Here is a 15,933-nt window from a genome sequence, read left to right as displayed (position 1 = left end):
TGTCTAGCAAATCGAATGAACTCTCTGGGCTCAGGACTGGTCCTAATTCGAATCGACAGACAGCAGCAGGTTATCCTGTAACCACAGAGTGTCCTGGCCAACTTGTCCCCGATTGCCAGCTGATTTATCTTGCATCAGGCTGATTAAATGATGCTTTGCGGCGACTTCCCTGCTTCAAGTGGCTAATCCCATAACACACTTGAGATCGGGAAATACACAAGACATGTAACAGTCAAATTAGCTTGTCATAAATTTGTCAAACAAAGATAAGATCAAGAATTTGTAAAAATTAATGAAGAGCAATTTTAATTTCTTCAAATCGATTTTTTGGATAATTGGATAACACCATAACAAAAATAAAAAAAACCTCAAATCCGTTCAACATTTCAGAGCAGATTATTAGAGAACTTTTAGACTGAAACTTAAAAGTTCGAGGCAAGAATTAAAATTTGTAGAACTTTCTGTACTTGAAATTCAGCTTTAATACAAAACTTTGATTTTTTAAAGGGTAATTGCGACTGCATATAGGAAATAATGAGGCTTTTTACTGGTTATCCCGAGCAGTCAAGTCTATCCCCACCCGGTCAATCTAACCATGTGGCCCGTGGTTCTGTCCCAGTTTGAAGTTTCCATCATTTCCACATTGAACGCTCTTTAGCCCCAGGGGCTGATTCAGCTGTTCGTTGCGGCCTTTGCGCGTCCTGCCACTTCGGCACGTTTCCTGGCCAATCCATCGGAGCCACTGATGCCGTGGGTCAGGGTTAATGCTGCCTCATCAGGAGCTGCCCCAGCGGTGCTCTCGGCGGCTGCAGCTCACCATTAAGCACGCCGTTCCTTTGAGCCGGTTGTCCATCACGAGGAACCGCTGCCAGTGATGGAAATTCTGCATCCTCGCTACACCGAAATTAAAATCAGATAAATTCATCTTCAAGAGGGCCTTCCATTATTGGAAACTCATTTTAAATAATTCTTTCTTTACTCTTCGATATTAAAAGAAAATATTGTGATGTGCATTGGCTAGAAAAACAATTCAAAATGTATTTATTGTTAAAGCTTTCGGAGAAAGTGCGCAAATCTCAGTTTGTTTTCAATTTGTACAAAAAATATTCAGTATGGAAAATAGCGAAGCTTTATCTTGATTTTATTTTCGCTTTCAATTTCTGTGATGGAAAATTACTTAATACATTTTAGATGCGCTTGGAATAATATAAATAAATATGTTCTGTGTATGGAGCATTCAATGAGCCGAGGGCTCGGAGCTATCTGCTGCTAAACACGGAGGGTCCGGCATCGGGCATAATGATGGCCATCGGCGAGATGCGAGGTGGCTCCTTCGCAGAACATCTCCGGCTGGCTTGCTGAGTGGCAATTGGTGTTGACATGCCTTTCATTTTAGGCGACAGCGCTTCCTGCTAGGCCAATTTAACCAGGCCAACAATGGAGCGTTTGTCAAGGTAGGAATCATCGGACAAGAGCCATCGGCATGAGCCGTATAGCCTGACATCCTAGCTAACTTTTTTGAGATGATTCCACTTTTGTAACTGCACAACCAGAGCGGTGGGGCTTTGAAATGTGATCCTAAATCTGCACCCATAATACAATTTGTTTTTGCGTAAATAAAATCTGTAAATCAAATATTAAATTACTTTACATAAATTACCTTAGGTAATCTCTCATCATAAATCAAAAGCATTCGTCATTTTTTTATTTATTACAATAAAAAAATACAATTTCAAATGTGCTGAGAGCATTAATTCAAATTGGAATGAAACGAAATTGGCATTTTAATTAATTAGCTGAATTTGAAACAATTTATTAGAATGATGGGATAAAAAAAGATTATTTTAATGTTATTTGATTCTGTAAAGTTTACTCCATTATATACTAAAAAGTCAATAAGGTTTAAAAGCAATCAATGGTATATTGGGGCATTCATGTTTAATTTCTTTCTTTCAATGTTGCTAACAAAAATGGCATCATAAAATTTTCCTGCTGCTTTCATGAAAGTCAATGGCCGCCAGGACTCTGATAGCAATGGGGCTGAAACTTCAGACGGCGACGCCGTTTTTATGATATGTCAAAAAACAGTGAAATTGTAGTTGTCCAATGGAATATAAATGGCAGACGAAATTGTATTTCGTCTGCTCCTTCTGGCCGCCATTCAGGCCATTGCATTTGGCGACGTCTTCGAGTCTTATGCAACGGAAGCGGAAATGATAATACAGTTGACGTGCAACGGCCAGGAGGATTTTGCAAACATTTCGAATGCTCGGAACTCTTTCAGCGGGCGTGGCTGCGGGCCATCCAATCGCAGTTGTCTGTGTCACTTTATGCGTGCCAGTAAATATCATCTCCGAATTGATGGACTTTTGTTTGCCATCGATGGCTCGCGCCGATGGCTGAATGGCAAAGCTGGGGGCGCCGAGAGCTTTGTTCGACTCCAGATTGGAGCTTGCCAACCAGTTTGGCGGCTCAAAAGCTCCGCGCATGAGGTAAGCGGAGCGATCGATCCGCGTACCGCTCACAGAATTGAGCGTGAACACTTGGCGAACGGTCGACCAGCGGACCGAGCGAAATACAGTGCTAGAAACAGAGAAAGAAAAAGAGACAGAGACAGCCAGAGAGGCGGTGAAAGAGAGAGAGAGCAACAAGTTTGCCAGTGGAAATTTTAGTAACGAAATGCAGTGAATACCATACCCCCCTGACCAGTGAATGCAACAAACTGGCTTAAAAACAGTCAATAAACCGATCTAAATACAAAAAACTCGAAACTATACAAAAGCCCATTATGAACACAAAGGCCGAGGCAGTGAAACAATACGCTGAGTGAATCTAGAGTTAAGCGTTTCGAAAAGTCAGAGTCAAAAACAAAACCAAATTAAAAATCAAAACCAAAACAGCAACAAGTGAAAGATCCAGACAAAGACGGCCAGAGCGGGAGGCCGCGAGTGAGAACGAGACAGGCAACGACGAGACTTTCGCATCTGAGGTTGATTTTTGCATGCCGAGAGAGATACAGCTACGCTAGAGCTACAGATTCAGTGATCCAGTAGCTAGAGCCTGAGAAAATATCTGCAAACACCATTACATTGTTATTGCCGAGACGGACAGCCAGTCAGAAATGGAGTACGAGAAAATGCTGTACATGCCAGGCGGTGAGGTAAGTCGAGCACATCGCATCTTGGCGATAATGTATCTGTATCTGCTTGAAAACATAGCTGTAGCGCAACTATATGGCTGATAGTTGATAACCTTTCGCCCGCCATTATCATTATCGGCCAGTGAAGTCGGAATCGGAATCGGTATCTGTATCTGTCGCCCCACGAATATTATGCGCAGTTTGGCGGCAGTAAAGCTGCGGCTTTTTAATTAGCAGAGCATCTCGTGTAGGCGGCAGAAGTATCTTACAGTTCGCATCTGGAAACTCACAGCTCGCAGCTTGCAACTCGCATCTCGCGAATGCGTGTCACTGGGTGAGAGTAGCTCCCATCCACTTGCCAGTTACATTTTCGCATTTGTCTTATGGCATTTCGCTTTAATTACAATAACAGCAATAGCAACAGTAGTGGCAGTGCCAACCAACGATGGCAGCAACTTTCAAAAGATGCTTTCATTTTGCAAGAAGTGATTCTAAATGATTGTCAACTATGGCATGACAACAAACAGTGCCACAAACGCCGAGTAAGAGCTGCCATGTCGGCCTGAACTGGCATTTCACTCGGAAAGTGCATTCCAATCCAGCAGATACTTTTTGTTGGACCTACTTAAGCCCCATAGGCGATGTACGCAAGTCTTTGACGTTTGTCGCTGCTGCCAGCATTGCAATAAAAGAAAATACAGAAGCGTCAAGGCAAAAAAAAAAACTTGTATTTACCATTTTTGATTGATTTGATGGAAATGTGTCTCCTTGCTTTTCCAATCGCTGACACAGAAGCAGACGGCTTGGAACAGCGCTTAGAAATGCACTGCGAGATACCAAGATAGCCAGATTGCAAGACTACAAGACTGCCTGCGGCAGCCACACTCATGTCTCATTATATTTATGGACATAATAAAATAAATACTACTGCCAACAATTATAAATGCAAGCCGCTTTCGCAGCTCAGCCACGCTAAGCCGAGACGAGTCGAGTTTAGTTGAGTTGAGGAAAACTCGACATGACATAAATACTTCAACTTGTCAGGTTTTCTTTCCCTCAGCGCCAGGCCTTTCCATTGAGAATCCATCGAGAGTGGCATTTCTAAGTTCGCTCCGTCAAGGGCCCTATCCTATTCTATCCAGAACGGCTGGTTATCAATCAAACCGATTATACAATAATAATCACTTTTTGGGTGTGGCTCCCTTCTTGGCCAATGTTGTGGCCCATGCACTCAACCAAATTACTTTTTCAGATTTGGAATAAAACCTTTAAGAAGTACTTTGTTGGTAGCCTTTCGATTTGTAACATTTTATTATTTGGAATTAAAATATCTTCTTTACATTACGTATAACTAATCATAAACATTGGCACTAAAATATTTTTGAACGCTTTTTAACGAGTTTTTTTTTATGTCTGTGAAATGGTATTTCGCTACACGGCTGTACAAAAATGTATAATCTGCAAAGCTTTTAAAATACCCATTCCTGACATAATTAAAAAATCTGTCTTTGAAAAATATTATAACCAAAATATATTTTTAAAACTAACATAATCTCATTAATAGCAAAAAAAGCATTCCTTATTTTCACATATATTTATGGACATTATTTTAACATAAGGAATGCATTTTTTGCTTAAAGCTTTACAAAGTTTTTTATAAAATGTTATTTAATTTAAATATTGGATATTTTTCAAAAGTTTTAATTTCTTCACGAAGGTTTGGAAATTTAAAATGTTCTCAGTGTATGGCTAAATTATTGCCATGACAGCCTGTGGTTGCCGCTCTTGTCTTGCGGCTTCAACATTGAATCTCGCCAGGCTTTTATGCAAATTGAAATGAGTTGGCTTCGCAACGTCTTTTATACGGAATAATTGCCAGTGCGTGCAGTGCATAATGAGCGCAGAAGGGATTGGATTTGCAGGGTTCGGTGCCTAGACATAAGCGCATTCCTGGCCATTCCTGTCCAGAGTGTGGGAGTGGGCCGAGAGTCCAGGGTCCCAGCCAGGTCGTGAGTGCCATTCAGGCGGTGGGTGTGTGTCTGGCTTGTCCATCAGGAGAGTGTCCAAATAGTTATCAGCCGGGTTAATGTGCGGCATACTGAGAAGTGGCATCAAGTGATCTTGAGCTCTTGAGTATGTGCCCAATGAAAGCAGGGGCGTTAATTAATTTGACTCTTAGTTCTTAGTGGATTTCCCAACGACATGCAACCGGAACATTCTGGGTCGCTGCAGTTGTCCAGATACTTGGCATATTAAACAGGCTGCAAAGAATGCAGCATAATTGAAATGTTGCACCCATTTGAGATATTTATTAACCTCGCTGCCAGCCATTTATCTAGCATGAAATGTCGACAATTAAATGCAATGCAAATAGAGAAAAACGAAGAACGAAGAATGGCGGGAACTGCACACAGAGTTTGCACCGTCACGAAGTGGCTAAAACCAACACCAAACTGCGAACACACAGATACTGGCACACAACAAAAAGCCAGAGATACAAAGAATACAGATACACAGAATAATGAGTGAAACAAACAGAAGGCAGTGGCAGTCGGGCGATGTAAAAATAAGCAGAAATAAGTCTTGTCTCTTTGACAGCTTAACCCACGCATCCGAGAGCTGGTAGATTGTACGTGGATACCGCCGGGGGATTTGCCAGAGTATCTCTATCTTTGTGTCTCGTTGTGTGTGTGTGTGTGTGTGTGTGTCGGTGTGCTTATGCTGTTGACAGCGCACTTCAACATGGCCATAACCCCACCCCCCGGCCCTCCACCTATGTATGCTACATCGTATATAAGTATCCAATCCCTAAGCGCGAATAAAGCGAACATTCATTAAACAAACAATTTGCGCTTGCGCATCGGGTTAAAGAAGGGTTGGGGGGGTCAGTTTGACTTGGGTTTTGCTGGCAGTTCCATTGCCATAATGCGATTAGAACAGATTACCTGACAATTGTCGCCAGTTGGAGCCAACTGAGCTCCGAACACCTGAGGTTGCGACCGTGCGGCATTAGCATAGTTTGTTTATTTAGTTCAAAGATACATATAAATTAATTTAAATATCACCTGGCCATAACTCAGCGGCATGTCAGCGCTCAAGGCCTTTAAAGCTGCAGTTGCAACTGTTCTGTTGGCCGTTGTGAACTGGCCAAGTTAATAACGTACATGTCTGCCTGCCTACCCTTCACTCCCACCTTTTGTCTGACTTCGATTTCAATTCCGATACTGACTCTGATTCTGACTCTGATTCTGATTCTGATTCTGATTCTGGGGCCAACCAAGGTCTCCTTTGTCTATGGGCCTGGGCGCGCCCCGTGTAAGATGTGGTTAAATGGATTTATATAGATCGGTCGTGAGTTCGCCTTAGGCGTTGGCCAGTCCGTCCATTCGTTCCATTTATTATACGCGGGTACGACAATAAGCTGCCTGCTACCCAGAGTGCTATCTGATCGCAGCTTTTAATAATGCTTTTGTCGTTCTTAAAACGTAAACTTGATTTTATTATTAGGCGAAGGCACAAGCAAGCACAGGCACACACTCACGGCAAGGCAAATAAATATGCCACATTCTTGACAGTGGCTTTGACTTGTTCTAATGAATTTTGTTTGAGCTGGCCAGCCACAAAAATCATAAAACTTGTTTTTCTGTTGCTTTTTTGTGGCCTCGGTTGAAGATATTTTCAATTTATTACGGACCCCTCTTACTCTCTCCCATTCATTGCCGAAATATTATTGTTGCTAATTCGGGTAAGGGTTTTTCAATTTACTGGCTCTAAAAGGGAAATCAAATTCAACATGCCACTGCTTTTGACAGCACCGCAAAATGTTTGCTTTAACTTCGTCTTTATATCTGATTTCCACATCGACATCGTTGGCTTTATTTTGATTTGATTTGGTTCGGCCTGGTCTATTTTGTCTTTTCTTTTGTTTGGCCATTCGACTTTGTCTTTTGTTTTTGCTGGAAAATGAGTTTTTATCAGCCTGCTGGAATTTTAATAAATTCGGCATATTCGATTTATTTTCTCGTCTCTGCCCGTTTGAAATGAGTCAGCTTTGAAGTTATGGCATTTTGCTTGTTCAAAATTTCTCAAATTTGATTGGTATTAAAGACTTTCGGTGCCAATGCGTGTCAGTCGACATGTGAATTCCTGGGTATTAGATCGGATCTGAATATTCGAGTGAACACCATTAGTCATTATTCGTGTTCCTCGATAAGAGTTTTCATCGAATCGAGTACCGAGTAATAATGTATCCTGTTTGTAAACAGGTGGAAAGCCCAGAACTTATTATATTTCCCTTTCACCACTCCACTCTCAGCGCCCACACTCCACATGCCATATCATTTCTGTGCCTTTATAAATTATTTTAAAAATAGAATTGCCGGCTATATGTGTCTATTATGAAGCTGTGGTTTTTCTAAAAATACAATCCACACCTGACAGCCACTTGGAAAGAGCCGGGCCAAATCCTAATTGCTGCCGGGCTCATTGTTTCCATGTCCCGCCTTTGACACCAACCGCTTGGTGATCGATAACAAACGCAAAACAGGCCGAAACAACCCATTTGTGACGTAGATGGGTGCGGGTGCTATTGGTACGTCGACATATCAGTATTCCAATATATCGTATATGTTGCGATTCGATATGTTCCCTTCTTGGCCCCGATCTATCCCCCCCCTCACGTACACAACTTGGCCCAAACAAAAGCGTTTATTGACAGCCGCCCCATGTCGGACACGCGAATGAAATATTACCGGCCAAGAGCGTTTGGCCACAAAAAAGCCTTTTGTCCGCATCTCTTTCCAGCATTTGGGAACTCCGATTCTGTCAGAAGTTCTGAGCTTGTTTTCTCGGCTTTTGTAGAACGAGATTTAATTAAAATTTACGAGTACACCACATGATTCAGATCGCCGAGGTCTTTGTTGTTCGGCCCGAAGCAGCAGGAAATCCATTTACTGGAATAACCCGAATGATCTAATTCGGCCAGCTGCGAGGATGTGGGCTTGTCTAAGGGTAGGAGAATATTATATGGCAAATAAATCAAAGTTTGAGCAAAAAAAAATGCAAATTCTGACCGTTTTTATTGGTCTTAGATGTGAATATTTATTAGCCTTATTTTGCATTACCTATTTAGAGAGTCTTTCGTTCAATAGGTTGTCGCCGACCTTTTTCTCCGGGAAATTTATGAAGGGAACGAGGTGGTCAGTTAAAAGCCATAAAATGTAAAACGGGGATAGTTTTTATTTTCAATAATTTTTAGAAACTGTTGTGGGATGTCAGGAAGGAGAGTGTAATAACTAGTTGACATTTTTTCAGCCTGTCTGTCCCTTAATGGTCCATAAATGGTGCCTAGCAGCTCAATTTATTATGCAGTTTTTGCCGAGCAATCACAATTTTTATTATGGCCTTTTGACTGAGTCATTGGCTGCAGCTGCTGAATCATGTCCTAGGTTTTCCTTGGTACTTGGATATTGACTCCAAACCAAGCTGGGATTCGGGTGAAGTACATCGCTTGGATATCGCTCTAATAATATGCAGATTACGCAAGGTAATCACCGAGTGCTAAGGCAAAATCGAAATGTTTGCGCTGGCAATTAGCGGGCAGGCGAGAAAAGCGAACTGAAATCACTCATACGCCCCGTTGTTAAACAATTAAAACACAGAAATTGTAATAACATCGTGACTAGTTAGAACTATGGCGTCGTCGAGCGCAGATAAATATTAGCAATGTTCACCACCTTCCCCTGAGAGCTAAAAGTACTAGTCGGAAAATCCAGTATGAGCTGTTTTATTAATAATAAGCACACAGCGCATAGCCATATTCAATACACCCCCCTGGGGCACCCACAAACCTCTCAGCTGCATTCGGTTGCTTAATGAAAAACCAGTTTGTCGAAGGTAAAAATTGGTAGCGCATTCGGGCCGTATAAGCATCGCCCATTTTTATGACGCTTTGTAAATAAATAAATAAAAAAAAAATAAATAAAACGCCAGCCTAGGGAGAGCGGATTGTGGGATGGCGGTGAAGCCCAGAGCTGGGAGAACGCTTTGATTTTGATCTAGTCATTGTTTGGCCGCTCGTAAAAAGCACACACACCCCCTGCTTCATGGGGCTCTGGGTTTTTTTCCTTTTCGCAGCTGCCTTCTGTGGCGTCACAGTCGAAGTCGCAACTTGATAAATGAGAAAATCAATGCCACTTGGAGCTTAGTACGCCTCCTGCTCTTGTCTCGTCGGCTTCGATTCCGTGGATATTCTAAGGTTAAGCTCAGTCCCCAACTCAACTCAATCAGAACCGAATCAGATCCGAAAATTTCCATACTTTGTCAGGTAGGTGCTGCGAGTACGAATTAGAAAGGCGGCTGCACATACGCAAATTCCAACTGGAAGCGGAGAAATAAAACAAATTAACTTTCATGGGCGTGATAATTAAGACAGGTGGCCGCGATTTGGCATCTCAGATCGCCGGATAATTAGTGAGGCTCCGGCAAGATGGCGCCATAAGTGTTTAGATTTTCAATTAGCAGCCGGTGGCCTGGCTCTCTTTTTTAACCAAAAAGTCCAATTCTTGTATGCACTGGGAGAATTTATATTTTTTTGTTACTAAAATATCAAGCTTGGTACTTGGTATTTTCGAATTAAGCCAAAAATATTGGAAAAAAGTGAACTTAAATTAAAAGGAAAATCATTTTCGTTGTTGAGTTAAAAAATTTAAAATCTGGTTTTAGTAAAATCATGTTTACATATTTTTTTAAATAAACAAATTTAATAAAATTTTTTTTAAATATATTATTTTGCAATAAATATGAGGTTGTAGAAATTGGTTCACTCATGTTTCTTACTGTGTACTAATCTTCTGGACCACTTTCTTTATTTCTCCGCAGATGCCGCACAGTCCGCAGCTGAAGCCACATCAGTTCCAGGCCCAGACGCCGCCGGATCAGTACTCTGCCTATGCGGACAACTTCGACCTTTCCTTGCTGCCGCAGGAATCCGCCCCCATTCCCACCACCGTCTTCCAGTACAACGCTCCCCAGATCAAGGTCGAGTGCACCTGGGACAGCCAGCCCCTGCAGCAGCAGACCGCGACATCCTATCCCGCCTCCAGCCACCAGCTGATCCCGCCACCCGCCTACCCCCACAGCGCCTACCCCTCCCCGCAATCCAGTCCGCTGCAGTCGGAGTTTGCGGCCTACGGATTCGGTCGATTTGGTGGCAGCTACGACAGTTTGAACAGCCCTTCGCCTTCCTTGGAGGCGGTCAGCATTAAGCAGGAGCTGCACATCCTACCGCCCTCTCCGCCGGAGTCCAATTGCGAAACCCCCTCGCCCCGATCCTCCTGCGGGGAGAGCATCAAGGCGGAACCCTTGGATGCGGACATCGAGAGCCTCATCGATCTGAACACACTGCTCCAGCAGCAGACCCTGCAGGACACCAAGCCCGATCACCAGCTGCTGCGCGAGTGCCTGGAGGACACCAGCTTCCAGAAGCGACACAACCTGAAGCCACTGGCTCTGGAATCCTTCATCGGTGGCTTGGCCGAGGTGCGCGGGGACTTTGAGCCGGTCATTTCGCTGGCCCTGGAACATGCCAAACGGGAGGCGGACGCCATCTGCGCGGAGCTGCAGATATCGCAGGGTGAGTTGGAAATACCCAAATTATTAATTAAGGTTAATATAATCAAATGTTTTCCTCGTCCAGATCCGAATGGCTGGTCGCCCGCCCAAGTACACGCATGGCTACGATCCACCTTGGCCCAATTCAGACTGCCACCGGTGGGCGATTTGGAGCTGCAGTTCTGCGAAGACGGTGCCGCTCTGACATTACTCAGCGAGGAGGAATTCGTGCGTCGATTGCCCGAGGTGAGTCCAACAATCAATCACACATTCACTGTCAGAAAAGTGTCGCAGAAATCTCTAGAGATTTCCATTTCAGTTGGCTTCGGTTGAGGTACAGTTTTCTACCTAGATACAACAATTGGGAGTCCATAAAATATATTTTTAGATTTATATACAGTTTTTATACTCTGTGAACGGGTTTGATTTAAGGGGAGCTACTAGATATTTTATTGAAACAAGTATATTAGATAGTATTGGGTTCTAATCATTAACAACGGGTTTTAAATTATCAAAGTGAAAAAATACTTAAACGCAAACAATTTGGTAGTTGCTAACTTAATTATTTGATTAATTTTATATTCCGAAATTTTGTCGTCACATTTTGAAAACTGATGACACATAAAAACTGTTCTGTTTCATTGGTCACCAGTTATGCTACCAAAAGCACCTGTGTATTTCCAAATTTCCGCGAAACTATAACCATTTTCAATGACACTTAGACCATAGGTTAGGAATTAACTGGAAATATTTAAGCCATAAGAAGAGTGAGTCAAATACGTATGACTTAACTGGGCGAGTGCCAAAATAGTTGGGCATATTACAAAATCGATCAGCACAAAGCAACGGGCCAATAGCCCATGGCGCATAAAACAATAACACAATGCAAATGCCAATAGCAAAGAGCCAATATGCGGAGAGGCCCAATCAATGCGATTGAATTGAATTTCGCGTACGGGCCGAAATGGAATGGAAATGTTTAAAAACAACAAAGAGCAAAACAAAACGAAACGATACGATACGATACGAAAACTAAAACGAAACAAGTTTCGTAACTGGCGTTGACGTCATGGGTGCCAGCCAGAGCGGCTTACAGGCCCAGTCGGAATCAGAAATCAGAAAGCAAAACGCAAAACTTAAAAGCCAAAGCTCACTCGGCAGTCGTCAGTGGCTAGTCCTCAAACCCCCAAACCTGTTGCCAGCAATTAGGCAGAGCTGGCGGCGTCTAAAACTACTCCACATCCACATCCATCCAGCGAACATGTGCTCTCGCAAGCTGTCGAGAGTTTTGCCAAAAATATATCAATGATTACATTCGCCTAGGCTCGTTAGGCGCTTGTGCTGGCTGCTCTTGCTACCGAAGAGAGTGCAGTAAAAAGGGCAGAAAACAAAAGACTTAGGCAACGAACGCGACGGCGAGCGCCAACGAAATCGGAGAGCAGTAAGTCGCAAAAGAAACAAAATTAGTAACCGTGGTCATGGCTGTAAAGGTGAAAGAATGTGTGAAGGTTGTTTGGTGAAACTGCAGCACTTGGACGGATGATTACGAGCCATTGCCGCAGCTCGGATGACAGTCAGAGGGGGGCAGAGGGGGGGTATTGGTGGACTTGGGGGGGAGGAGCGGACTGGCAGCACTCGAACTGAGCCAACGACCAGCAACGACATTGCAAGGTGAAAGTAAGTCGTCGCCGTTGTCTCTGGTTGCCGTTGTGTTGTTGTTGCTTATACTACCACCACTACTACGACCACTTCGGCTGCCAATGCAATGCAGCTTGGACCACGGAGACTGCACATAATTTATGCACTTGGATAGCCTAAGAATTTCCAATTGATATGCCGTCTAGATTGCGATCTGGCCAGGATTAAGGCTCTGTGCCCATTCGAAGTGTCTCACTTTCGGCTTTCTTTTCAGAGTGGGAGCACGCTGCACGCCCAGTTGGAGATTTGGAAGATGGCCTACGCCGACCAGCCCGCTCATCAGCAGCAGCATCAGCATCAGCAGTCGCACCAGTCTGCGAGCACTGATCTCTGGTCGGCCAGCTATGCGATGCCCAATTTGGATCTGGACTACAACGAGGACAGCGAAGGTGAGTTGTACGGCTGGAAAAGCGAAGGTGATTTGCATAGCCTTAAAAACAGTACATTATTATTAGGATGTTGGGGCATTACAAACCATTACAAGTCAAGAGCTTTTGAGTAGCTTTTAAATGTAAAACTTTTCTTTCTAATATATTTACTATTAGAAAAAATAATAAAAGCCGATAAAATTATATGTCAACAACATATTAATAATATGACTGGTTGTTCATAAAACTAAAAATTTCCTTTTGAATTTTCAAATTTTTAAAACGTGAAATTATTGGTAATTTAATATAAAAATGGTTCTCTGCTTTGATTATGCAAATATTCTGTTAAGAATAAAATCATCAAGGACTAGATCCACAGATACTTAAGAATATTCCATCGGTTTCAGAACTTTTGTTGTTATATTTATTTAAATTCTAAAATGATATAATTGTTTAATTCGAAGGTGAAAAAGAATAGATTTTTTGACTTTTTAAAGTATAATATAATGTTAATATAACTAGTTCTATGCAAGAAAATATTAACTTGTATTTTCCCTTTGAAATAGGTGAGGATGAAATGGAAACAGAAGCAGCAATCACGCCACTGACCAGCAGCTCAACTTCGCCGCCCGTAGCCACGCCCACCACCGGCGGTACATCTACGGCAAAACGACCGAATGGAGGACGGACCGGCGGCGGTGGCTCCCACATCCACCTGTGGCAGTTCCTTAAGGAGCTGCTGGCCTTGCCGCAGGTGAACGGCACGGCCATCCGGTGGATCGACCGCAGCAAGGGAATCTTCAAGATTGAGGACTCGGTGAGGGTGGCCAAGTTGTGGGGCCGGCGCAAAAACAGGCCGGCAATGAACTACGACAAGCTGTCCCGCTCCATCCGGCAGTACTACAAGAAGGGCATCATGAAGAAGACGGAGAGGTCGCAGCGACTGGTCTACCAGTTCTGCCATCCCTACAGCCAATAACAGCTCATGTTGGCCAGTTATTTATTGCTAGTTGTAAGTGGTACTCCTGACCGACCCACCTGTCCCGATCCGTTATGATCCGTTATGATCCGTTACGATCCGATCCGATGACTATGCTCGACTAGCCTTGTGGGCCTAGCGAGTTCTAGTTCCAGTCCTTGTACATATCCACTCACAATCTTGTTAGGCACGAAGGTAAGTTCGTGCATCGATTAAGTTTGGCTCTAGATTAAGGTCAAACCTGTGCCCGCAGGCGAAGGTAAGTTCGTCGGGGCAGGGTTTTAAGTGACCCCCCAGTTTCACCGCAATCGATCGTAGATCTAACTCCGATCCCGCACTGCAGCTGGTAATACGGCTGCATCTGCGCATGTTTGACTTACCGGCGACATCTTTATTCAACTGCTGCCTGTCCATGCGAAGGATGACGACCCACCAGGAGGATGTCCTGTGGCTGGAGTGGCTTCTGGAGCTGGGACCGCCATAAGTAGTCTGAGACGAAATTGGTTTCAAGGTCGCAGCATGCAGAGCTCTCCGCGAAAACGGCCACAGTCAACGGACTAACCTGTCGGGAGCATCCTTCGCTGGCAGCATGAAGGTGTCGAGGTAATTTTAGGAACCATATATCTATGATATATCAAAAGTAAGTTCTATGAACAACTTAATAAGCGAACAAATGTTAATAGTAGTGTTAAGGACCCTCGATTAGCCATAGGTTCCCTTGAAAGTTTTTTCTCTTCCCCGCAAAAAAAAGTTAAAAATCTTTCGACTTCGTCCGATTATGCTATAACTCACAACGTTATCAATTATTTATTCATTACCAGGTGGCGGTTCAATTTAGACATATTTCGTTTCACTTTATTTTGATTATACGCAATTAGCATAATTCGTGCATAATTTTCTCTAGTTTCGTTTGTGTGACGGGTAGCGAGTTTAAGTTAATTATACCCGTTACTCGTAGAGTAAAAGGGTATATTGTATTCGTGCAAAAGTATGTAACAGCTAGAAGGAAGCGTTTCCGACCCTATAATGTATATATATTCTTGATCAGGGTCACTAGCCGAGTCGATATAGCCATGTCCGTCTGTCCGTCTGTCTGTCCGTCTGTCTGTCCGTCTGTCTGTCCGTCTGTCTGTCCGTCTGTCTGTCCGTCCGTATGAACGCTGAGATCTCGGAAACTATAAAAGCTAGAGGATTGGCATTTTGCATGCAGATTCTAGGAGTTCCTACGCAGGGCAAGTTTGTTTCAAAAAGGTGCCACGCCCCCTTTAACGCCCACAATCGCTTATATACGATTTTAAAAATTTAAATATTTCGGAAAAGTAAAAATGCAGTTTTATTGTGTTTATCAATACCTATCGAAATGTTGAAGAAATTTTTCAAATCGGACCATTCGTTAAAAAGTTATGCGTGATCAAAGTTTCTATCTCCATCTCCCTCGCACTCCCTTTACCTGAGTAACGGGTATCTGATAGTCGGGGCACCCGACTATAGCGTTCTCTCTTGTTTTAATATTTATTCGCTGGCCCAGCCGAGCGGTGAAATTATGGAAAGTCAATTATTCTTCTGATATTTGCATTAGCCATAATGCACGCTCTTTTATTAAATTATGCCACGGCCAATTGGCTGCTTGGCTTATTTTGTTAACCAAATAGAACAGTTACCGTTTATGAAAATATTTATACGCATATATTACGCCTAATTAGGACATTGCCTGCCTGGCAACTAGATTTATGCACTTTACACTTTTTACAACACACCAATTATTTATTTATTTATTCAACTAACATATTGTCATGCTACACTATCGGATAATAAAAATCTCTGCAAAAAACTATTGCCAATTACGGGTGTATTTACATTAAATCTGTGTCGGTATTTTCAGTTTGTAATCGAACAGGAATTGAAACTGAAACTGTATCCAATGGTATTTCTGCAGTAATCGGAGGAGCTGCTCTTGTGCAGCCAGCAAAACATTTTAGATTGCCCTGTCAGTCGGTCACTGCAGTCGTGTGTGACCGATGCGATTTTCAATCAGCGAAAACTATTTTCGGGCCCTTGTTAAAATCATCGATGGTTTTGGAGAGGAATAGATGACCCCCCAGTTTCGAATGCATGCAAAGTTTGGACCGGATTATCAG

At 43.0% G+C, this 15,933-nt stretch overlaps 1 protein-coding gene across 3 annotated transcripts; it reads left to right on the top strand.

Moving 5' to 3' along the window:
* The first annotated feature begins 2,543 nt into the window (after positions 1 to 2,543).
* LOC108047561 (DNA-binding protein D-ETS-4) lies at positions 2,544 to 14,736 on the top strand. Of its 3 annotated transcripts, none has more exons than XM_017127796.2 (5): positions 2,544 to 3,160; positions 10,019 to 10,772; positions 10,836 to 10,996; positions 12,663 to 12,837; positions 13,383 to 14,736. In XM_017127796.2, exons 1-5 carry the CDS (start codon positions 3,122 to 3,124, stop codon positions 13,793 to 13,795), a joined length of 1,542 nt encoding a protein of 513 aa, XP_016983285.1. In that variant the 5' UTR covers positions 2,544 to 3,121; the 3' UTR covers positions 13,796 to 14,736. The 3 variants fall into 3 exon arrangements, with proteins under 3 accessions (XP_016983285.1, XP_016983287.1, XP_016983286.1); XM_017127798.2 differs by lacking the exon at positions 2,544 to 3,160 and adding an exon at positions 9,239 to 9,464; XM_017127797.2 differs by lacking the exon at positions 2,544 to 3,160 and adding an exon at positions 9,361 to 9,395.
* The last annotated feature ends 1,197 nt before the right edge of the window (positions 14,737 to 15,933 follow it).

This window comes from Drosophila rhopaloa, unplaced genomic scaffold, assembly GCF_018152115.1.
Source record: "Drosophila rhopaloa isolate 14029-0021.01 unplaced genomic scaffold, ASM1815211v1 contig_178, whole genome shotgun sequence".
Lineage (NCBI taxonomy): Eukaryota > Metazoa > Arthropoda > Insecta > Diptera > Drosophilidae > Drosophila > Drosophila rhopaloa.
This window is presented reverse-complemented; position numbering and strand designations above follow the sequence as displayed.